The sequence below is a fragment of the Danio rerio genome, chromosome 7, assembly GCF_049306965.1.
Source record: "Danio rerio strain Tuebingen ecotype United States chromosome 7, GRCz12tu, whole genome shotgun sequence".
NCBI classification, from domain to species: Eukaryota; Metazoa; Chordata; class Actinopteri; order Cypriniformes; family Danionidae; genus Danio; species Danio rerio.
This window is the reverse complement of record NC_133182.1, coordinates 33,273,601-33,300,092: the sequence shown is the minus strand read 5'-3', so window position 1 is coordinate 33,300,092 and position 26,492 is coordinate 33,273,601. Positions and strand designations below refer to the sequence as shown.

The following is a 26,492-nucleotide window of genomic DNA, read 5'->3' as shown; positions in this document are numbered from 1 at the left end:
CTACAAAGTTACTTCTGGCCTTGCTCCTTCTTATCTGCTCTCGCTTCTGCAGATCTATGTGCCCTCCAGAAACTTGCGTTCTGTGAATGAACATCGCCTTGTGGTTCCATCCCAAAGGGGGAAGAAATCACTTTCGCGAACGCTCACGCTCAATCTGCCCAGTTGGTGGAATGAACTCCCTAACTGCATCAGAACGGCAGAGTGACTCGCTACTTTCAAGAAACGACTAAAAACTCAACTATTTAGTCTCCACTACACTTCCTAATCTGTAATTGCCTCTCTGAATATCACACTAACTGTACAAAAAAAAAAAAAAAAAAAACTAATACTACTAATACTTCCCTTCTTAGACTATACAGACCTGAAACTTGCTTATAGCACTTATTCATTGTTGCTCTTGGTTGTGTAAATTGCTTCCTTGTCCTCATTTGTAAGTCGCTTTGGATAAAAGCGTCTGCTAAATGACTAAATGTAAATGTAAATGTAAATATTTGAAAATGTTTGTGTTTTTAGCATTTGTATGTTAAGTAGAGTAAAAGAAGTGTAGAACTAATGTAACCCCACATTTCTCAAACACCCCATTGTCAACGGTGTGTAATGAACTGTCTGGTCCATGAAGGCTCTATCTGTTGTAGTTCTTTCTTCATTATCCAGGAAGTGAAGGATGCATTTCAAAGCCACATTTGAAGAGATCTTTGAATTGGAACAGCCTTTGACGGCCCCCTGTGAAACTTTTAGCCTTTTAAGGATGTAGCCTTTAATGTGGCATGCTGCTAGTGAATCGATTCATCCTTGTTAGTTTACACATTATTTTTTTATTAAAAATGTCAAATATGAATCCTGGTATATGAAATGCTGACTGTACATGTAAATTAGTTTGCAGTTTAAAGTGATTTATTATAAAACATTTCCTATAAGAATTTTCCTAGTGTTTCTCAATGTTGTTTTAAGTGCAAATGTTGGTACTGTAAAGCATGTATTCTGGGACTGTGACATGATTAAGACATACTGGAAAGAAATCCACAAATTAGTTGAGAATATTATAGGTAAACCTTTTTCCCTATCTCCAGTTATTTATCTTCTGAATTGTAAAACTGCTTTACACCTTAGTCATGGACTAGAATCTGTTACACTTTTGTACATATCAAGCAAGAAAATGTATTCTTTTGCTGTGGTCCTCTCCCAACATTCCTTTAGTCAATATGTGGATAAATCAGATTGCCATTTTCTTGCCCTTAAAATAACTGACTTATGACTTGCGTCACAAATCTGATGATTTCTAGTATATCTTGAATCCTCTTTGGGAGTTTTTGGAGAATGTATCTTGAAAGATGAAATATTTTATTATTATTTATTATTATTATTTATTTATTTTTTGTTAATTTTACTCTTCACAAAAGACTTGAATTACTAGCCGATGGACGATTGTATAATAGATGGCAATATTATTGTATATGATGACATGAGACACCTACATTTAAGGTCAGAATTATTATTTTTTTAAATATTTCCTAAACGCTGTTTAACAGAGCAAGGAAATTTTCACAGTATGTCTGAATTTTTTATTTTTTTTCTGGAGAAAGTCTTATGTGTTTTATTTTAACTAGAATAAAAGCTGTTTTTAAATGTATAAAAACCATTTTAGGGACAAAATTATTAGCCTCTTGAAACAATTTTTTTTTTTCGATAGTCTACAGAACAAACCATTGTTATACAATAACTTGCCTAATTACCCTAACCTGCCTAGTTAACCTAATCAACCTAGTTAAGCCTTTAAATGTCACTTTAAGCTGTATAGAAATGTCTTGAAAAATGTCTAGTCAAATGTCTAGTCAATTATGTTCTGTCATCATGGCAAAGATAAAATAAATCAGTTATTAGAAATTAGTTATTAAAACTATTATTATTAGAAATGTGTTTAAATAAAATCTGCTCTCCATTAAACAGAAATTGGGGGGAAAATTAAACAGGGGGGCTAATAATTCAGAGGGGCTAATATTTTCACTTTAACTGTATACCACTGTTCTGTCATTGTAAATCTTTAAATAAATGTTTAAAAAATGATAACAAATAAATAATAATAATAAAAAAACATTACCTCTTTATTTTCTTATTTCAGTAACAAAAAAATTGCATTTGATTGCAAAGTTTCTGTGTTGGAAGGTTAGATTCCCAAGAAAGAGAGCTTTGTATTTTTATATGTATCTTTGTTTTATTGCGTTTATCTAGGATTGTGATTTGTTTATGTTAATTCAATCCCCAACAATATCACCCAAATTATTTTGTTTTCAAATGACAATGACAAATATTGCATAGCATCGAAAAAACATTGTAATACAATGTCAGTTTTTCCAGTATCTCACTGCCCTAATAGTGACTCATAAGCTTTGGAAATGCTTCATACAATAACTGACTTTTATTCAAAAATATTTTTTTAATATGACTTCATCAGGCCACACCACTGAAAGTTATTATAAGAGTCAGATCAGAAAGAAATACAATCAATCAAAGACAACAACCTTCAAACCCAAATAAATGACCTTATTTAAATACCCTCCTTGCCTGTCACTAAAAAATAAATAAATAAATTGATTGAAAAGCTTGTCGTTCGCTTTAAATTTTGCAGGTGTTGGTCAATCTTTTGCGTATCATAAATCATCGAAGCTAGTGTTTTTGACCTCTATGTGTGGTTGACGTTCAGTTCAACTGTTGACAGAACAGTAGCACTGAACTTAGATGATTGTCTGTAATCGTCATCTTTTGAGCTTTCCAGAAGAACAAATCAAAGTATAATGAATCTGCTTCTGCTCAGTGAAAACTCATTTAAGAGGAAAGCCACAGTTCAACCATCAAGCGTGAACTCGACTTCCATGTCCTTAAAGAAACTCTTTGACACTAAATCATGAAAATTTGACATTTAAGAATTGTTTACCTGTTTTATTTATGTAGTTCTTTCAGAATTTGTCTTTGAACTGAAAAGCAAAACCAGCAAAAAATGCCCTTTCATGGCAGATCTCAAGGCGAGAGAAGAGCAGCTGGAATTTAAATGACTATGAGATCACGATTTACAGTCCAAACCACTGGATTTCAACACAACGTAAGTGTTGATTCGGGTTTTAGCATACCAAGATTACACAAGTTGAGCTCTTGGTAATATATTGTGCATTGGGAAAGCAAAGCTTTCATCACAGCTTGCGAGTGAGAGCAAGGACACCAGCGTCTTCGCCCAAACCACTGAATTCCTCCAGTTGAACGTTGCCTGTCAGTCAAACGGCCAAGCACATCACACACTGATGTCTGATTGGTGGACTCGTGCTTCGAGCCTAACCACAAAATCTCTGATTCCTAGGATGATTTCATATGATTCATGAACACGTTTATGCTGGGGTTTGGAGAGTCATGTCATAGAGGTTAATGTAATGTGTACTAAATTTGTGAAGGAGTAGCAGTATTTATGTTATAGAGAAGCTATAGAGCAACCTCTGTCATATGGTATTTTCATAAGACGTGGTTCTACAGTATCTTTTATGACGATGATCACATACCGTATTGGTAACTTCACAGTTGGGAATTTCACTTATCCACATATTCCTTATGTGATTGCTGTGTTTCAAAAACTCAAAAAATGAAGCAAATAGAAATCGAGAGAGTTTGGTTTTAAGCATAATTGTGTTTTTAATTCAATGTGAGTGACATTAGTATCACATTAGTATTACAAGCATATCTGTGGCTGAAGCTCTTTCTTTGATCTTTCAGATTATTTTCTGTTTGAATTTCTGACAGTACAGTAATATTCAATATACATTAATACTATTGCTTCAGAAATATGTGTTTTGAGTTTTTGAGGTTATTCATGGTCTTCTGAAAGTTATTTGTAAATTCTAATGTTTCCTTTTTATATTCTATGGATGAAATGTGAAGAAAATAACAGCGGTTTTTACTTAGTTTTATATAATTTAGTCATTTATTATTATTAAGACATTTAAATGCATTACTTGCCCAAATCGTTCTTTGCCCAAATTGTGCTTATATACATTATGTACTAGGGTTTGTTCAGTACAGGTCAATCATCATCTGCTTTCTGACAGTTTCTGTTTTAAATTCTGGAGGTGGAATGAAAGGCAATAAAACGAAGCAGGGTTTTGGCATTTAGATATGACCACAGTTCTGCATTATTGACTGTGGTTGCCATGTTTTGAGCAACATCACAAAGAAACAGTCAAAGGTCCAGATCTGGGTTGATATGACTGCTATTACTTCTATGGTTTTAAAACTGCACGGCTGTCACTGGCATTGCTTTTTTGTAATGATCACAGCTTGGAGAAAATTTAGTATTCTTTTTATTGATAAATTCAATAAAAAACACTTTTTGTGAAATGTTATTTTTTTTAAAAATCAGTGGCTGAAAGAGGACTGAAAAAATCATACTCAATAAAAGTACCATTACTTGCCTAAAAATGTAGTGCAAGTATTAAATGTATATGTTGTAAATATTGCTAAAAGTATGAGTAAAAAGTAGAGCTTTCAAAAGTACTCAAGAGTAGTGAGTCAAAAGCCGATGTGTTTACGTGTAATTTGTGCATCTGTGTATAAACTTAACATTCCGTAGTGCATCTTGTTATTGCCCAGTAGGCACACAACGTCATAAGAGGTTAATATTGGGTTAGAATTTGGTTGTGATGTCAGGTGACCAAATTTCAACACCTAGCCAGCTTCTAAAGATAACGCTATTTTGATGTTCAATAATGACATCGAATGACGTTGATATTTGATCGATTTTGGGTTGTTAGAAAGTGACTAAAATCCAACGTCGAGCCAACATCTTAAACCAACATCCTATTGTCATCAAATATTGATATTTATTCGTCAGGCACGGCAACCAAAGTTGATATTTGGTTGGTTTAGGTTGGTCATTGGACATTGACGTTGGCCTGACGTTGAGTTCTGACGTCAACCTGATTTTCATTTTCAAACAAAATGCAAAATCCCCATAACATTAGGGTACCATGTCAATCTGATGTCATGTTGACGTCTTGTACCTGCTGGGTGTTTAAGGTCATTTCGATCATTATACAGTAAACATCCGTCATCTTCTCATCAGTGACATGCATCTAAAAAGTTCCTGGGTCAATGCATGTAAAGATTTTGGACATTTTTAATGCTTCCAAACAGTTTACTGCAATTATAAAGTGCACATGTCTTGAGGTAGTTCATTATGATGTGATTTACTTTCTACAGTATGTGCGATTTGATTGGACAGGAATCACATGACTGATTTTTATAATCCACATAGCCAAGAAAAAAAAAGTATTGACTTCAGGTTGAAGGAAAGTATAGAGTAAAAGTACAGATACAGCATTAAAAATGTACTCACGGGAAAGTAAAAGCTTACATTTTTAAAACTACTTAGGGAATGCAATTCCTGATAAAAACTACTCAATTGCAGTAATTTGAGTATTTGTAATTAGTTACTTTAAACCACTGAATAATGCTCAGAGTTCAAAATAAAGACTATGAGAAGCGATGCACCAAATTTCCATTTAATCTCTTTGATTTTCCATTGTGATTAAAGCGGTTACTGAAGAGCATTACGCATTTTATTATTGCTATTAGATTGCAAGAGTACAAGTCCATTATTTTTCTATCAGTTGCAACCATAATGAAGATGTGGAAGGACTGATGAAATCATTGAAAATGATATTTTCATTTTAAGCAGGAGTTCAGCAATGGATATTGCTTGTGTTTCTGTAAAAAGTCAGTCTTACATCATGCAGCAGGTAAAGTGAAGTTTATTGGGATAATTGTTTGCAGTTGCTACTGCTGTTAGAGGGTTTGGGGTCATGAGGTAAGTGTTGCTTCTGCAAAGGATATGTATTGATTTCAATCCTCTTCTCAACAAGGGGTGCTGGACCCCCACATGTAGGTGGAAAAAAAGGAAGGTACGATTTCCAGCAAAAACAACTTCTCACAACTACTTTCTGCAACTCGTTCTTTTCTGACTTTTAATTTTGGTCAGTAGCTCAGCAATGTAAACAAAAGCATTTTCCTTTCATGTGGAAACAGTGAGTTGAAGCAGCCCAGCTCCCTCTCAGGCCCCTCTCCTCTTTTGAGAGAACGAATCAGACTTTAGTTTTAATTGCAGGTTCCTCTCCGATTTATCATTTGTTTGGGCTGTTGACATTTTGCAAACTGACAGTGGGGATTCTTGAGCTATGAGTTCCAACCTCACAATACTGGTAAAAGCTGCCTTGTGTTGTGTAACAAAATAGTCTCTGCTCCGTTTACCCACTATTTTAATCCTCATCCGCTTGTTTGTATCCACTTCTATAGAGTACAGAAGTCTGGAAGAAGAGCTAGAAAAATCTTTTGCTTATCTGATAAAGTTTCTATGGTTTTTGTTTTGCCTCAATTATTTCAGTTGGTTCATGTTAATAAAGAGAAGCAACATGTATTTCTTGAGACAAAATGTTTTTTCCCTGCAATTCATTTAATGTCATAATACCGTTTACAATATACACGACAGTTGTAGTAGATGCATGCAATGCTCCCCCTGATCTCGAATTGAAATAAAGTGGCATATTTTACACAAGGCATCATTAATTTCTGACCCTGGTAGACATTTTGTTATGGTGATAAGGGGACGTACAGTTTGGGGTTGGGTTTATTAGCAGATTTTTCCAGTACTTCACCATTAGACTAGGTAAGTTGATTTTGTCATTACTGTTTTGACATTTACAGTTGCTGAGAAGTGAGGAAGTCTATGGGACTCTAATTCAGATATACATAATAATGAGTGATTTGTTTAACAACACCTGCTGAAGTGTTGAATCAAACACAACAAACTGGACCCTCTGACCAATCAGAGCAGAGCAGGCACTTGGAAAAGAAGGGGTTTTGAATAAATGAACAAATAGTTTGATACACTTTGGAAAATTAGATTATGGGAAATTAATTAATTAATTAATTAATTAATTAATTAATTTATTTATTTATTTATTTATTTATTTATTTATTTATTTATACATTGGATGCTTTTAAATCTACTGTAAGTAGTCTACAGTCCTGTAAAACTAAATTATAAACTTTTAAGTAACAACTGGGGTACATAAAACCATTTCAAAGCTATCAAAAAAATAGTTTAATTTTGTTATTCATGACTCAGACACCAAATTTGTTCAGAAAAAAATGCAACTGAGTTGATTATTGATTTATCGTCTGAATATTGAATGAAATCGTAAATTATTACAATTTCATGTATTTAAGTCTTCATGGACAGGTCATCAAACAAAGATGTTAATGAGTGTAAACACATCGCTGTTTTAATCTGGAGTACATTATGAGTTGAAGTGTTCATACAGAGGTCAGGTGTACTTAATATTTCTATTTTATCTCTGTGTGACTGGCTTAAACACCTCTCTCATTCTGTCTCTTTGTACATGCCTGTGTCTGTCTATTGGAATAACTTCTAAGCTCATTGATTTGACCATGCTGTTTTTTGGAGAATTTAAAAGAACTCCCAGCTGCCTTGTTTCCAAAATGAGTGAATTGCTCTGCTTTGATGGAAATATTTGATGAAAGGAAAGACAGATGACTTTTTAAGTACTCTTAATGAAAGCAGCGCTCTTTACTTTGGTCATTTTTGTTTTAAGCAAAATCAGCTCAGTGTTGATCAGATGTTTGGTCTCTTTGGTTTCAAACTTAAGGCACAAACATAGTAGAAACTGCAACATCCTCACACTATTAAGAATTTATATATTCTTTATTAATCGTGTGTTCAATAGTATGTAACATTGATTTTTCAACTCAGATCTTCCTCCACAATTTGGTGGATTAGTTTTCTGGCAGTCAGAAGGTCGTGAGTTCTTTAATGTGCTTCTTTAATGTTTTATTGTTTATCTATAATATTGGGTATCATGGATTTTGAGTATATAATGGTACAAATAATGAGATAAAAATGTATTTTTATTGTTTTGGACAGTCGGAATTCCAGACATGAATAAGTGAATGATGATAATTGAATATTATTTTCCTATACAATGGAGATAATGCTTTTAAAGGTAAAGGAAATATTTAAATATCTGTGGTTAATTACAGTATATTAAAAACGAGTTTTTAATTATTAAGTGGTCGTCTAATTAATGACGTAATGTGATTGACTTTTGCACATTGGAGGAAGGATGACACTATGGCTGAAGTATTTCCTTAGACAGGTAATGTTCTGTTTTAAAATTATTTAGTCACGCAAAGCTGATGTGGATTGTGCTGTTTTACAAGTGAGTTATATGCACAGAAGTGTTGTTCACCAACTTAAATCCTCCGGCAAAAGATTGATGTGACTATTTTCAGTTTCATAAGGGACCTTTTACAGCATCGACAGATTATTATTTAGTTTAACAACAAAGCATCAGTTAATAGAGCTATTCCTCTTAGCCTGCTTTGGTTCATTTTTGAACAATGACACCCTATAATTTTTATCATGCTACTTTGAATATTCGATATGAAATAGCACGCAAGTATGGCTTAGTAATAAGTGTAATTTTTGCACGCCACCAGCCAACCACTAACTACATTTCTAGCTGGCGAATGACATTAATTAATAGGTTGTCTGCTGTCATCTTTAAGGTGCGCACGTTTGTGTTTCAGAAAGCATGGCTTTGGACAGCAGGGGAGGGACTTTGTTTTAAAGATATCATGCTAGCCGGTTATTATTTTGGCATATCACCTACTGCACCGTTAATGAGTGCTAATGATGACCTTCTGAATGATATTATTAACTAGATTAACGCACCAAAAATGTAAAAACCGCGAGCACTGAACGTGATAGTTTTCTGGAATAAAATCCATGTTTACACCAAAGATGGTTGCTATAACTATAGTGATGACTGCATTAACAATGCACAATAATTAAATAATGTGCTTTAACTACTATAAAAATAATTAATGAAATTGACCTGTGCGTCACGGTGGCACAAAGTTTAGCACAATCGCCTCACAGTAAGAAGGTCACTGGTTCGAGCCTGGGCTGGGTCAGTTGGCATTTCTGTCAGTAGATTGCATTCTCTCCCAGTATTTTTCGTGCTCCGGTTTACCCCACAAGTCCAAAGACATGTGGTATAGGTGAATTGAAAAGGCTAAATTGTCCCTAGTGCATGTGTGTGAATGAGTGTGCATGGATGTTTACCATTGATGGGTTGCAGCTGAAAGGACATAATCTGCGTAAAACATATGCTGGATAAGTTGGTGGTTCATTCCACTGTGTACAGCCTTTAAAGGGATAGTTCACCTAAAATTGAAATATCTGTCATCGTTTACTCACCCTTCATATATAACAAACCAGTTTCTTTTTTCTGTTGAACACAAAAAAGAAGTGATTTTGATAAATGGAAACCTGCAACCATTGACTACCATCGTATTTGTTTTTCATACTATGGGTGGCTACACATGGTTGCAGGTTTCTTTAATTAATCATGTATAATATATGTCTTGTGGCATGGTGGCTCAGTGGTTAGCACTGTTGCCTCACAGCAAGAAGGTCACTGGGTTGAGTCCCAGCTGGGCCAGATAGCATTTCTGTGTGGTGTTTGCATGTTCACCCCGGTGCTCCGGTTTCCCCCACAATTTAAAGTCGTGATATAGATGAATTGAATAAACTAAATTGGCCATATGAGTGTGTGAATGAGAGTGTATGGCTGTTTCGCAGTACTGGGTTGCAGCTAGAAGGACATTCGCTGCGTAAAACACATGCTGGAATAGTTGCCGGTTCATTCCTCTGTCACAACTTCTGAAATAGAGACTAAGCTTAAGGAAAATTAATGAATGAATATACTGTATGTTTTTTTATATATATCTTCTTTGTTCAACACACAAAAATGAGCTCCATAAAGATTTGGAAACACTTGAGGGTGAGTAAATGAACATTTTGTGGTGAAATTTGCTTTTAAGTCTGACAGTTGTCTTGTAAAATATATAAACAGGATATTATGCATGTGTTTGGTAGTTTAATTGTAAGATTACATTTACACTGCATGTTCATTTTGACCAAAAACTAAGCAACAGCGGTTTTGATATTTTCAAGGTCAAGTTGAAATGGAGGTGGGCCATGTTTCACTATTAGAGCAGCCAGAACGTCAGTATTAGTCATTATATAATCTGTAATTATATGCTTGGGTAGCGTGGTTTGGATGGTGTCTGAGGTTCTGCTGTGAGTTTGTCTGTGGGCTTTATATGGTAACTTGCAGCTACAGTATGTTAACCACAAATCTCAGCATCAATCAACTTGGAGGGCATCTTCTCCGAAAGTATGCAGCCTAAACTGCATGTTAAGCGAATTACAAAATTACGGAAGATCAGGTTTTGCCATAGAGGTGATATACAGTGATCCCTAAAACCTGAATTTCCATATTCAAAGCATTTAGCAATGAGCTCATAAGAAAGTGACCCAAACTCCAACGTAGATGGACAGACACACAGAGGGAGGAAGTAAAAGAGAGAGAAAGAAAAAGAGAAAAGATCTGTCTGCTGGCTGAATGAGCACCTCCTTTTAGTTCGGCCACAGTCCCCTCCTCCCTGCTTCAGATATAGAGTGTTTTTAGGAGCAGTAGAGTCAATCAGAGCCGGGTGTACAGGAGAGCGCACTGTCAGGATATTTCATCCTTCTGCACACACACACATACACCAACACACACAATTTTTTTACGTTCTCCCTCTCCAACACACACATGGAGTACAACTGGATCCACCTCCTCTGGGTTTTCTGGAGCGTGATGCCAGGTGAGTGTGTTTTCTGTTGAAGTCATTTAGGAAAAGCGCTGATGCTACAAAACTGAATGAGATACCCTGCGAGCTGAGAGCTAAAGAAGTGCAATGTATTGTTTCCCAGTGTTCTGCATCTCCCATGTCTTTTTTTCCGATGTCAATCGCTGTTACACTGACCTCCTGTGATAGATGGGGATGCTGAATTGGCTGTGGAACGCTTGGAGTTTACCCTTGCTCCAATTTCCATCCTAGCGCTTGCATACTTTGAAATGGAAGGAGATGTTATCAGAAATATATTGGGAGTTCATAGTTTCCTGTGTCTGGGAAAGATGTGGTGAGCAGCCAGATTAGAGCTCACTCGTGAAACGACACTCTTGACAGTATATTTAAAGAGCTCAGGGCTGTCAAGGGACCCTCAGGAAATTTAAATTGAATTTGCATTCCTGTCCAGTCCTATCAAGTTATAGAACTTACTTTATTTTGTCAGTCTGTTCATGTCAGTCTGCAAAATGATAAAGACGATAAGTGAGAATATCAATATATCATTTTGATCTACTAAAGGAAGAGGAACTGCATGTGTAGTTGCTGATTGCGTGTGTGCCAGTCTGTGCAAACATGTTTCTTTATTTTGTTTATTTGTTACTCATCTTGACCATATGCCAGAAACCCATCTGTGACCCAGGCCAATTTTAATCAAGTCCAGCAATGTAAACAAAGCACAAGTACAATGCCATAATATTACTGTCTGTTGTACTCCTTTCAGGCTGTCTCTGTTTATATCACTTAAACTTGCATCACTTCGCTGCTGTATGTGACTGGAATTTGAAATTACTGATCAAATACATTTCTTTCCTTTTTGTGGCTGTTTTTATTACCTATAGTTTCAACGATAGTTTGAACGTGTATAATTTCAGACATGGTTTCAGGCATTGATTTACATACTCACTCAATGCAAGTAATGTGCAGTCATTAGCCGGCAGCTAGCTCTCTGCAACTCTCACATAGTCACCCACTGAAGCTAAGCAGGGCTGTGTGCCTGGTTAGTACCTGGATGGGAGACCACATGGGAAATCTTGGTTGCTGCCGGAAGTGGTGTTAGTGAGACGAGCAGGGGGTGCTCAACCTGCGGTTTGTGTGGGTCCTTATGCCCCAGTATATTGAAGGGGACTCACTATAGTGTTCTGTGAGTGCTCTCTTTCGGATGAGATGTTAAACCGAGGTCCTGACTCTTTGTGGTTGTTAAAAATCCCAGTATGTATTTCGAAATAGAGTAAGGGTTTAACCCTGGCATCCTGGCCAAATTCGCCGACTGGCCCAAGGTCTATTATGGCCTCCTTACACCCCCAGATCATAATTGGCTTCATCACTCTAATCATCGTATTATGTCATAAGGCAGCACGGTGGCTCAGTGGTTAGCAAGAAGGTCGGTGATTCGATCCCTGGCTAGGTCAGTTGGCATTTCTGTGTGGAGTTTGTATGTTCTCCCCACGTTTGTGTGGGTTTACTCTTCGGTTTCCCCCACAGTTCAAAGACAATGTGTGTATGGGTGTTTCCCAGTGCTGGGTTTGGCTGGAAGGGCATCCACTGCATAAAACATATGCTAGGTAAGTTTATCCTACTGTGGCAACCCCTGATTATTGCTTAATTTGTGAATTGCGATGTCCCGGAACAGATCGGGGTTTGGATTCTGCATGTTACCCGAGGATGGAGAAGTGTCATGCATGAAAGTGGAGAGCAGAGGGGTAGGGGGCGTTGGATGGCAGGAGGTGTCGAGGATGAAGAGCAAAAGTGAAGAGCGGGTTGTCACAAACAAAAGTGAAGAGGGTTGGGGAGTCGCGAAAGAAAGTGAAAGCGAACAGTGGCCGGGGGTGGATGGTGGTTGAGGAGGGAGATCTGTAAAATGCGGCGCCTGATTAGATTTCAGAGGTGCCGGATCCGTCATCAGCATGTTCCGGCACAAATGAAGCCCTGCCCCTGATAAATAAAGAGACTAAGCTAAAGGAACAAGAATTAATTAATTAATTAATATTGTCATAAACTGCATAAAATCCAAACCTGAAAAAAGTCAGATAATCATCTGTCAATCAATAAACAACAAACAGCTCCATAGCTCTCAGTCCTTAATGTAAGAGTGATTGAATTTCATAGCGGATATAGATGCTACTCAGCAAATGTTTTTTTTTTTAAAACATAACAGCTCAAAGATGAAATTTTGAGCTGCTTTTACAATACCTGGAGTTTTACTTTGGAACCTATAATTATAGAATAAGGTTATTTTGCGTGGGTGAGGAGCTCCAGAGCTAATGAGTGATGCCTGGCTGTGGTCTAAATCCGTCTGCCGATGCCACGTGCCTCACGGTTAGTTTACTTTGGCCACAAAAGCAGTCGCAGGCCACCGGGCTCATCTCCTGCTAGCCATCTCTCAGCAGCCCTTCAATGAGCTTTCCAGACCACAGAGCTCACAGTTGGAGACTCAGCACGAAATGAGCAATGTCTGGTCATTTTGCTCATGATCTGTGAGTGTAACCGAATGTATATCAGTCCCTGGGGTGCAGCACATACAGTAAGAGCTCAAAGCCCAGGAGATCTTAAGCAGGGATGCATCAAAGCAAAAAGTTTGAAAAGGTGCATGTGGAGTTTATTAAAAGCCAATCTGCTGGCCCATAATCCTCGCCACTGGGCATCAGTGAGGCTCATTAGCATCGGGGCAGCTCCTCACGTAAATATTTGTGAAGGAGGGAAGGGATGACTGAGGGCTGAGCAGATGTTTAGAAGAGGATGTCTGTCACATGTGGCCTTGTACACAGCTGCATGGCTAACTAAGGCCTTGGTAATAAATCAGTGATGGTAATTGTCTTTGGTGGCATTGATGTGGGCTTTGGTTATAATTTAGTTATGCCCTATGGTGACACTGACACCCGCTTAAATGTTTCTTTAGAAATGTTTTGATTTTGATCGCAAGCTGTTCAAGACTGTAGTGTCCAGACATGTGTTTTGGGCTGGTTTAGGGCACTACTGTAATATATTGCAGCTGCAGGTCAGCATTTTGCTGATGAAGTGGTCTGACATGTACTTTTTTGTAAAAACATGTTATAAATATTTTTTCATCGTTTGTTGTGCTTGAGAAAATCTGCATTTTTTATCAAATAAGCAGAAGTCTGTCTTCAAAAATTGTGCTATTGCCAAGTATTGCATCATTTTTGGGAAAAGAATATGGATTTTTTGCTGATACTGATAACACTGCTTCAGTGTTTTTGGAATGAAGATGAAATGTAGTAAGCACAAGGGTTTAATCATTTCTTTACCATAAATCTTTTCCAATAGTATTTACATTTTTAAAATATTAATTGAATACCAGTATACAGTAGATGATAGTGTGCATAATATATTGAAATCTGTTTAAAAGGTTTCTTATCTTGAAAGACGTCAGCCATGATATACATTAATTAAATAATCAAAATAATACTGCATGGTCTTCAATTTATATATATATATTTTTTTAATTAATCATTATAAATTTTTCAAAGTTACAAACGATACAATGTCTTATGCCTGAATGCTTTTGAAACCCTCACACAGTCGCAGGCCTCAAAAAACACTTGCAAAATGATGAATAATAATCCAGACTCAACATTGCGAATACTTGCAATGTGACTATTGCAAATGATCATTATGCATTATCCATGCTGAAATTATTAATGTTTCAGCCCTAATTATTAAATTAAATTATATGACCTAAATTAAAGTCTGTGATATTAAAATTTACAATGATTATTTTGCAAGCGAGTATTGCTATGCCTTAGGTGAACAATCAATCTGTGCTTAATTATGTTACTTCACTAAGAAGTTTTTTTTGGTTATCTTCATTCAAAGTCTGACTTTGCATTTGATTTTAGTGGCGGTCCTTCTCTGCTGACATCAGTTTGATTGCTTAAGGCACAATATACTAAACCAATCTTACCTTTAATTTGGTATGGGTGAATGATGCACAAAAAGATAGTATCAGCCCCTACACAATAGTCTGTTTCAGCTGGAAGTACATCGACACACTGAATTAAAATGTCTCAGCAACTTCCGGTTTCTGCTGACTTTAACAAAGATCTAGGCTAGGCAATATTCACCTCAGACCTGTAGCACTGGCAAGTGTTTAATGATGTATTATTTTAAAATGAACCTTAGGGTTTTTTTTTTCACGGTGTAATATACTTTAGTATTGGTAATCTATATATCGTATCTACTTTGTAATGTTGATATCGTGACAAAGCTGCATCCAGGTGCAACAGCTCAGGTGCACCTGAGTACATGCAAATCCTTTTCATTGGGGTTCTGTCAAACTGGCAGATTGTAATAGTCTTGCTGATACACGAACATTCTCATAGATTGGTGCTTCTCTGTCAGTATGACTGTGGTGTGGCTCCTGTAGCTTGATTGTGATCCAAAAGCAGCGCAGGCCTGGCCTGCACACCGAACACAACCCCTTGCAGCCACTGTACTGAGGTTTATTTATCTGGGCAAAAGAATCCACACAGAGGAAACCCACACTATGGACCTGCTGATATTACAGAGAATATTAAAGTGTCTGCCACGTTAGGCCTTTTAAATGGAAACTAGAATCTTTCTGCTGCCCTCTTTTTCTCATTTCTTTTTTCTCTTCCTTAAAGCTGTTCTCAGATGGTGTCTTGGAGAGTTTGGTTTCAGTAACAGACTGAATGCCTTAGATGTGAACGTATCCCAGTACTTTGAATAAGTGATCAATGAGTGTGGTAGTGTATAGGGAAATGCATTTAAGAAAAAAAAAAACTTAATATAATCAGGATTCTCACAGGTGTTATTGGACTTTTACTGGTGAAATCATTGATATATTTAAATTCATTCAGGAGCAAGGTCGTTTTTATGATTATTCATAAAAGAAGTAATTCAGAATAATATTTATGCAAAAGTTTCAGAAATTTTTTTTACAGTTTTGCTATTTTGAATGTTTCCATATAAGTGAACTAAATGGTTCATATAAGCATTTATATAAGTTTATAAAGATCATTTTATGATTTTTTATTATTATTTTATTCATTTATTTATTTATCATTATTACCTACAGTTGAAGTCAGAATTATTAGCCCCCCTTTGTTTTTGTTTTCGTTTTAAAATATTTCCTAAATGATGTTTAATAGCGCAAAGAAATTTTTGACAGTATGTCTGATAATATGTTTATTATAGTCTTTATATTTCTTTATATTTTATTTTGGCTAGAATAAAAGCAGTTTTTAATTTTTTAAAAACCATTTTAAGGAAAAAATGATTCGCCCCTTTAAGCTATATTTTTTCAATAGTCTGCAGAGCAAACCATCGTTATACAATAACTTGCCTAATTACCCTAACCTACCTAGTTAACATAATAAACTTGGTTAGGCCTTTAAATGTCACTTTAAGCTGCATTTAAGTGTCTTGAAAAATATCTAGTCTAATATTATGTACTGTCATCATGGCAAAGATAAAATAAATCAGTTATTAAAACTAATATGTTTAGAAATTTGTTTAAAAAAAATCTTCTCACGATTAAGCCGAAATTGAGAAAAATAAATAAATAAACAGGGGGCTACCAATTCTGACTTCAACTGTATATAAACTTACATAATTGCCTATATGAATGATATAAGCAATTCACTTTTATAGAAACTTACAAAATAGCAAGACTGTATATACAGTATATAGGATAATTGAAAATATAAATACATAGGGATGTTGAAAGGTGTAATTGTTTAAAAGACACACATTTGTATCAGTCTTTTCTGAAGGAGAAAGCCTGATATTAGACAGCAGATCAGATAAGAATAAGTCTGTCTGTGTGAATCAGGGGTCACACTGAGTTTCTCTCTATAAGCCTTCATTGAAGTTCACAGTGGGACATGCAGTACTCCTGCTAAGAATAAAAAGTCTGTGATTGGCAACTTCACTTTTAACTCTTCAACACTGTCTGTGAACGCCAATGACTGAAAATGAGGCTAAGAAAAACATGTGGTCCCCATTAGTCCCTGTGCATTCTTGTGCCTGAGCAGATTGATGTGCAAAAATGCATTTACATGATCCCTAGCACTACAGTAGCTCATCATAATTCATGCTTTAGTCTACAGACAGAGAACGTGGGAAACACTAAGAGCACTTCACTTCTCTTCCTTTCCCCTTCCACTAAGAGGAAGATCTCGTCATTGCATCCATCAATCCTTTGCAAGATATAATACGCTAAATGGAAACTACATCCCTGCACGAAGCAGACATTATACTTATCAGCATTGTCATCAGTAAACTATTTCATTTTCAAGAGTGACAGCTGGAAAATATATTATATTTTATTATAACTTTTCTTTAAAAGACTTTTAATTGAATCCAGAAGAGATGGATGTTTTTCCTCTGCTTTTTCCATTGGTACAAAGGCCAAAGTGGAGGCAAGGAGACCTGCGGGCCACCAGAGACAGTCAGGCCTTTCATCAGATCCCATTGTAGGTTTTCTGCATCCTTGCCATTTTTTTGTCAAACGAATACATTCCTACACTTCAGTTTCCACGTGTGCAGGGTTATGACATCCATATGCTGTCGTTCAGAGTTCAGAGCGGAGATTAAAACTGTAATTCAGTGTAATTCTCAGATAAATTAACCATTGTGTTTATACTTGGATCAAAGCTTTAATATATTTTCCTCAGTTCGGCGCCTGCTTTGGATTTATTTTAATGGCCATACTGATCTGTATGATAGGCTGCCATCACTTGAGGTTCTAACACGAGAAGACCACGTATGCAATAAGCAGTTGGTTCAAAAATATATCTGTAAAATAAATAAACATCAGATTATATAATTTACAGATGGTAAAAACAGCAGTGATGAATGGCTTCAAGATAGCACTTCAAATATAAATTCAAAAACAGTTAAAGTCAGAATTATTAGCCCCCCTTTGAATTGTTTTATCTTCTTTAAATATTTCTCAAATTGGGTTTAACAGAGCAAGGACATTTTCACAGTATGTCTGATAATATTTTTTCTTCTGGAGAAAGTCTTTATTTCGGCTAGAATGAAAGCAGTTTTTAATTTTTTAAAAACCATTTGAAGGTCAAAATTACTAGCCCCTTTAAGCTATATATTTTCAGACAGTCTACAGATTAAACCATTGTTATATAATAACTTGTCTTATTATCCTAACCTGCCTAGTTAACCTAATTAACCTAGTTAAGCCTTTAAATGTCACTTAAGGCTTTATAGATGTGTCTTGAAGAAATGTCTTATCAAATATTATCTACTGTCATCATGGCAAAAATAAATCAGTTATTAGAAAGTTATTAAAGCTTAAAAAATTTTCTTTAGAAATGTGTTGAAAAATACTTCTCTCCTTAAAACAAAAAAGTTGGCAGTGTTTTTTATTTATTTATTTATTGCAATATTCAATTCATGTTTATTTATTATAGCGCTTTTACAATTGTGTCGAAGCAGCTTAATTTAGAAGTTTTGGTAAATTGAAGCTGTAGCGATGTTTCAATCCAAAAATGCGAATTAACTTTATGCACAAAACTGGATTGCCGCATGAAAGAAGTGCGAATAAAGTAGCGTTTCCATCCAACAAGTCAAAGAGAACAAAATCGTCACTTCCTGATTAACTGACGCCAAATATCAACAGTATAAATGGACTTTGCTGCAGTAGGAGAAGCTGTGTAAATCTTTTCTTTTTTTAATAAATGACTTGCATCTCAGAAGATGATATCGACTCGCAATGAATGCCTGGTGGCGTTTGAAGGCGTGAGATGCAGAGCACAGATGCTCTTGAAAGTTCTGAAGGTCATTAGTAATATAATAACACTAATACTGAAATGGTTAAGACATTTTAGAATGACCAAAACAACATTTTAGGTGTTTTACAATGTGCTCAGCCTGCTGGTTTGTCAATTCACACACATTTTTATCATCACTTGATGTATAACAAAATCAAATGACCTTTTTTAATGCGCATACTGGAATTTGTTCGGTAAAAGTGCATTGTAGTTCATGAGCATCTTTTCTTATCGAATAAAAGTTTATCCTACTCAGTTATGCGTTGTTTTCATGCGCATTTTCAAAACTGATGTGCATCTTGGCATTTCCATCGACCGATGTTTTTCTTCGCACCACCTCTTCGCACAAAAGAATATTTTCCACAAGCCGCCACTGTTAAATAGTTTGTTCTTCAATATAAAATTAAAATGAGATTTTTTTTTTTTTTTTTTTTGCTGAATTTGTAGTCTTCAGTGATTCATTAAATTAAGTCTGCAGATATCAACCTTATCAGGCATTTGCTTAAGGTTAAACCATAACTATTATGTTCACAGTAAGCAGCTTAAAAGGGAAAATATATTCATTCATATGTTCAAAAAATGTTGACTGTGTAAATCTGAAGCTCCCTGAAAGAGCCTTATATTTCTCATTATGTCTATCTTTGATTGACAGATCAGCTGAGGTGATTGACAGCTTTATTGTTTAGTCTCATCCAAAATGAGGTCCAATAGTCTTTTGTTGACAGAGCTGGAGATTGTCAGGTCAAGTGCTGGAAATTTTTTTGCATGGACATGAGTATTAGGCTGATTATAAAAGGGTTTCAGCAGAGGACCTCCGTGAAGGTGTTTGTTAATCCAGTGACTGAATTCTTGCAGTCTCCAGGGGCCGTCAGAACATAAGCAGAAGCCATACAGACGTGATGTGTAAACAGAGACACTTTTGAACTTTGATGGGGAAAATGCGAAATCTATTTATAAGTTGTTTTCTATTTGAGAAAGATTTCTGGACTACATGTTCATGCATAGACCCTCAAAAATAACAGTTGTCACAAACATAATTCATTTAATAGATGTACTGTTATAAGCAATGCTTACAACAACATTCTGTATAAATGCCATAAGTAGAATGGTTTAAATTTCAGTTCAAAATTGACTGTAAAAAGTTATTTGTCCAAATATAGATATAGAAATATATATTATAAAAACAAACAAACAATGAACTTGTTCTGTGAATTATTCAACATTTTGACGCATTTTCTGTCAGATGTTCAGATGTCTGTGCATAGTTTGCCTAAACCAGATCATAGCCTTGAAGGCCATATTCACTGTAGGTCATAACTCATTTTTGACGAAATAAGTACTGCGTTTTGCCCTGGCAAACAACAAACCACTATTTAAAACTCAAAAACAAAAACAGTCTGTCGTTTACTCTCTGTTTGTGTATAAGCTATATGTAAAAACAGTATATATTAAATCCAGTGTAGTTCATGTCCAGAAGCTCTGCTGTTTGGACTCTTTTCGCTGTCAGAAACCTGGTTTAGCCACAATTAAATTTTGCTGCTCAGTTTTGGGTCAGTGATGTAGCCGCTTGGCTCATACAATCGATTGCCATTGCCAGGAAGTGTAATCTTCTGTGCAGGCATGCAGCGGATGGTTCATATTTAAACTGTCTGTGTCTATTTACAGGGCTCCATGACTGTTTCAACATTGACACCAGAAATCACAGGATCATAAAGGGCCCCAGGCAGACACAGTTTGGCTACACTGTCCAACAACACATTGCTGGAGGTCAAAAATGGTAAGAAACACTTCTTGGGTCTTTTCCAGTACCATGCATCTTAAAGGGATTGTTTACCCAAGAATGGCAATTCTGTCACAAGATGTTAAAGTAATAAATGGAAATGATTATACAAGAATATTGTTGGTTGCCAAACATTTTCGATCAATGATTTCCATTGTATTGTCCATATAAGACTTATTTGTATGCTATCTTTATGTTCTGCTGAAGAAATAAAAACTTGTTAAGATGAGATAAAGTATTGAGAGTAAAGTTTGCCTTAAGGGCTTTTTCAGAACCATAGAATCCAGAATTTTATATTTTTACACCTTTAAAATTAAACCTTTATTTACAGAGCTCAAATTTCACAACAGAGCAAACAATTTACAACTAAGCTGGCTCAGTATATGGTCGTTCTTTTTTTTTTTCTTCCTGGTTTCTCAGCCACAGTTCTTAGATCATAATTATAAATCTCGAAACATAACTGAATGTAAAATTGAAGAAGTACATTTTTTCATTCTTTTGAGCAAACTTTAAATGCTGTTTTACATTCATACGGTTGATTATGAAATTGTTGTCAGCTTTATTCTACATTACCAAATGTTACATATATTGATCAAAATATATAATACTTTTTGATTAATTTTACTCCCTTAACACCTTGACATTAGTTCATTGCATAAACAATTAAATATGGTATGGTAAAACTAATCTGTCAAGCCTATTTTCTATACATTTCTTTTTTTCAAATTTCATAAATTGATAAATTGCAAACCCAAATCTTTAATTAGACAAATTTAGGGGGTTGTTTAACATTGATTAAGCCAGTGATTAATCTGATCTCTAAAATACCTCAGAGGTAAATCCCATGAAAATTGAAATTAGGGCTGCACAATATATCGTTTCAGCATTGTTATGGCAATGTGATCATTCGCAATATTCACATTGCGAGTATATGCACTGTTGAGTCTGGATTATAATTGATCATTTTGCAAGTGTTTTTTGAGACCTGTGACTGTGTGAGGGGTTTAAACTCTTTCAGTCTTATAAAATTGTAACTTTGACAAATTATTCATTAAATCATTAGTTCATTCATTCATTCATTTTCTTTTTGTCTTAGTCCCTTTATTAATCAGGGGTCGCCATAGTGGAATGAACCACCACTTTGACAAATCAATACCGAATTGTTTGTATAACGAAGACTATGCAGTATTATTTTACATTTAGTTGTTTAATTACTGTATACCTGAATAAGGTTTGATTCCTATAAAGATAATAAAATGCTGTTTATTTAATTTGTATCTTTTTCTTTATTGAAATTATCTATGCTTGTAGATTGTTTATTATATTTTATGCACCCCTATCATCCCAGTCAATCTAAAACTATCAGTTCTTTCCAAATGGTTATTCAATCTAGTGAAATAGAATTCATATCGCAATATGTATTGTAGAATGATTAAAAAATAAAACATTGCAATGTTAGATTTTTCCAATATTGTGCAGGCCTAATTTAAACACTTTATAGACAGGACATTATAGTTGCAATTTCTGATTATGAAAGAACAAACATGAAACAAACAAGGCTTATAGCAAAGAAGACAATATTTATAAATTTATAGATGCAAAATAAAGGAAGAGGTAGAAGAAGCCAGTTGTTCCACATACTGTGATGTGTCAATTTGTTATAACCATAGATTACATCAAAAATACTGAGAGATTGCAGTACTGACAAGACTTAGCATTTTGAGTATGTTTTGTGCAATCAATGACACAAGGATATGGCGTTCTGTTGGCACTGACAAAAGATTTTCATTGAAAATCAAAAAGTACTTCATATAAACTAAAGAATTTGATAAAGCTAAAGGCTTTTTGTTATGCATTGTGTGGGTACTGTTTTTTATGCTGCACTGTTATTTATGCCTCTTTTGTTTATTTCTCATCATTGTCAGGAAGGTTGGTAAGTTTGTTCCTGTATTTTGTTCTGTTCCAAAAGTCAGTGTCACTGCACCTTCAAAATGGTCCAATAGGTGCACAAACCAAAAAATCCCAAAAAAATGACATGACTAAAGAAAAGTCAGCACACTCTTCAACAACAAAAGAACACCTGACATATTAAGCGACAAGCAGTTTACTGAAAAAGGCAACAGGTAAACGTTACAGCCAAATGTTGACCTTTTCCCAATGTTGACCAATGTTTGTTTGACATTGACAATGGTCAACACTTCACCGAAACGTTTGCCTTTTTTTTTGCCTTTTTTTTGTTTTTTAGTAAACTGCTTGTCACATAATATTGCTGGTGTTTGAGAGTGTGCTAAGTGTAATAATATATGCTGGCACACATACAGTATCCTTGCTTCAGTTCGACTTGGCCATCCATCAGCTTTGATAACACATTCCCAACATTTGAGTCCCAAAATATATTTTACTCCTCTTTATAAATAAAGATAAATAAAATGTACAGATAATAAATAAATTATAATCTTAAATTATTGACCATTATTGAATAGCACCATGGTTGTGCTAAAAAATTAACCAATCAATCAATCAATCAATTAATCAATCAATCAATCAGTCTGTCAGTCTGTATCCAATTCCTGTAGCAAAAGAAGTTGAATTCAAAAAGAGCGTTGTGAATTTGTCTCTCATTTCATCTCCCAGACTGACAGTAGGTCTCATTGCCTCAGTGATTTATAGAGTTTTCATCACAAGTAAATTTAAATCTCTTGTAATAGGAAAATCCATGTGTGATGCTTTTAGGGGGTTATGAGAACTGGAAGGAGTTTAACATCAGTCGTCCATCACTGTGATATCATCATCTCTCTTTGCTTTGGCAAATTGATTCAAATCTGTCATCCGAGTATGTCTGCTTGGCCTCAGTTCACCTGAAACCCAGCCCAGAGGTCTGCATCTGTCTGCGTGTGTCAAATATTAAGCATGCCTGCAAATAAAACCTTTTCTTTGTTTATTAGTCAGTGTAATTCCTCACTTTGTCTTCATGTGACAGAAATAGGTGTAATAAGCATCCAGGACAATTCATTCAGTGCATCATCCAATACAGACTCTCTTCATAATGAGGAGTTTTTATATTAGTAGTGAGCTCCACTGTACCTTAGATCATGAATATGATATATTCCACCTCACATTCCCTAGATAACAGTTAAATGGCTCAGTGTGTAGTTTGGATGTGAGTGTGTTGTCACTTTAGCTGGACTGATGTGAGGCGATATCAGCAAAGACTTTCTCAAGTGAGCGGCTGCCAAACAGACCCCCTTTCAGTCTCTTGCCCCATTCACACAGCATCTGGAAGCCATTAACAGGCCAGAGGAAATTTTCAGTGTGGCATGTGTGTCTGGCTTGACTTTGTGTGTGTGCACGCATATTCAAGTTTTGTGCAAGATATGTGTTGTGAATGAATTGGACTATAAAAATACACCAACAAATACTTGCAGATTATAGTACAAATTAAACAATACTTACTAAAAGTATGGCCATAGATGACATTTAAAAATGAGGGATGTCTGGGTGTTGTTAAATAATGCTGTATAAATGAATGAAAGAAATATGCATTTTGTTTAATGCAGCAATATATGAATATTTTTGCTGGCATCATTTTTACTAGGATTTGTGTATGACAACGACAACGACATGCACACAGACTTTTAATTGTCAGCCAGGCAGCCCGAGGCCTTCCATTGAAAAATTGTCACGTTTAAAATCTGATTTCTTTAAAAAATCTTCTATCTTTAATGCCTGTTAGAAATACAATATGAAGTGGGTCTCAGACCAGACAAGAAGCACTGTATTAAATTCCATTACCTCCAACAGCTCTTTAAAAAATGACAGTTAATTTTACCCTAGTATTTTTAATAGAATTTCTGCGCTATCCTGTAGCTACTGACGGCGCCAGTGGGTTCAATGGTCTTTCATCTCGTTTTACGCTTGAACTACTAAATGAATGCTTAACTGAATGTATAATAATTAAATTACAATATCAATGCTGTAAAAACAACCTTATGAAATTAAAAATAGTCACATTAAGTTTTCACCGGATGTTTGTCGTTGGCCATAAAACTCTAGCTTTACATAGAGCCCATTTATGCTCTACATGATTTATATAAATGTTTAATGATTGTTTATACAGTTTAACCTGACTTCCACTGGCTATCTAACTATAACTACTATCTACTGTCTAACATATCTAATGATAGTCTTGCAAATTTCCCAAAAAGAATATTCTATTAAATAAATTCATTCATTTATTTTCTTTTCGGCTGGGTTTCTTTATTAATCAGGGGTCACCACAGCGGAATGAACCAACAACTTATTCAGCGTATGTTTTACACAGCTGATACCCTTTCAGCTGCAACACATCACTGTGAAACACCCATACACTCTTATTTACACACATACACTATAGACAATTTAGCCTACCCAATTCAACTATAGCGCATGTCTTTGGACTTGTAAACCGGAGCACCTGCAGAAAACACTCAAACATGGGGAGAACATGCAAACCCCACACAGAAATGCCAACTGACCCAGCCGAGGCTCAAACCAGCGACCTTCTTGCTGTGAGGCGACAGTGCTACCCACCATGCCACCTCGCCGCTCATTTAAATCCAAATATTGTATTTTGTGAATAGGATACGGAATTGCTAACACCAAACTTCCTCTTCCTGCTTCATCAATGCCCAAATCACTTTATCAATGCTGTCAGTATTATTATTAAAAAGTCCAGTGACGCTACAAATATTATAACTATATCTGGCAAAACAGGGAAGCAGAGACTGCAGCAGCGCCCTCTAGAGCTCAGGCTGAATCCGACAGCTGCTGTAAGTCATGTATGTGAATTCATTCTGTCACATGATTTTAAATAATTTTCCAGACCTGAAGACCTTATCCGCTTGTTAAGTGGGGACGTGTTGGTAACGTATGTAATACTGTTTCTAGGTCCAAGCCGCCACTCATTTGAGTTGAAAAGTCATTAGTTTATGATCACTTTTTATTCATAACACACATTAAAGTTAATTTTATAGTTAAATTCATTTTATAGTTAATTTTAAAGTTAAATTAAAGTTAAAGTCATAGTGTACACAACAATCTCTGGGTTTGCTGCATATCAAATACCAACATTTTAACAATTTATAAAAAAATTAATCACTTTCTGGCCATTGGATATAAGGCTTGGACATGTATATTGTGATCGTGATTTTCGGAAGTATTAAATCGCTTTGTAAACGTTTATAATTACCATTTCATGAGTCTCACCATTCAGTTGAATAGAGCGCTTGGACCCGGAAGCTGCTTCGCATGACGTCACACTTAATTAGCGGATAGTTGGCTATGGGCCTGATTGAATGCACCATTGACTGAGCAAGATTCAAATAATCTATATGAAATTTGAATGTTATGGCAGAGTTTAGACTGTACAGATATTGAAATCTGAATCGCTGATGTTTATAATTTTTGCTGTTATATAAGCTGATTATCAGTCATTAGATTGAATCAACAATGGTAAATAGCGAAATTTATTGTACTACTGTTATTTTCTCAGTAGGTCAGAAAAGTGGCAGACATGTTTGTTACATGTGTAGTTGACAATCTTCGCTAAAATATTTATATTTGGATCAAACACTTAAGATTTTAAATTTCTAACCTCACAGTACAATATCCACGGATATCGATTGATTGCCATGCATACACGGCAAAGCATTCGATTTATCCACACTAAAGGGTAACATCATACGCAATAGGCGTAAAGTCAATATCCCTTTAAGGCAGGTCATTTCACTTGATGGCCATCTTTGAAATGCCTCTCGGGCAGTATGCTCAGGCATGAATGGGGAATGTTTGAGTGGAGAAACATCAAATTCTCCAAAATTGCTTGCCAAGCTTACGACTAAATTTCATTTTAGAAATCACCATTAAGGTAAAACAACAACTGTCTCTTTACCTTTATTTCTAAATGTTCGAATCACAAAAAATCTGCAGAAACTCAAATCTGGTCCAAGCCCCTCCCTTGGAGAATCTTTGCGATCGATGATTGGCTCCTGGACTAGAAGGCGGGGCTTCATTTACCTTATTGACCACTATACTTTTCCAAATACTTTTCCATATTTCCAAATAAACTAAACTAAATTTAAAACATTTTATCAAAGATTATTTGATAA

At 35.5% G+C, this 26,492-nt stretch overlaps 1 protein-coding gene across 7 annotated transcripts in view; it reads left to right on the top strand.

Moving 5' to 3' along the window:
• Positions 1–26,492, top strand: part of itga11a (integrin, alpha 11a) — a 157,008-nt gene that overhangs the window by 71,206 nt on the left and 59,310 nt on the right. For 5 of the 7 annotated variants that reach the window (XM_073906539.1, XM_073906541.1, XM_073906543.1 and 2 more), the window contains one exon: positions 20,232–20,343. Coding sequence is in view for 2 of the 7 variants with exons in the window: in XM_021477524.3 (XP_021333199.2) it covers positions 10,719–10,770; positions 20,232–20,343 (164 nt within the window). In the remaining 5 variants the exon portion in view is untranslated. 7 annotated transcript variants of the gene reach the window in all.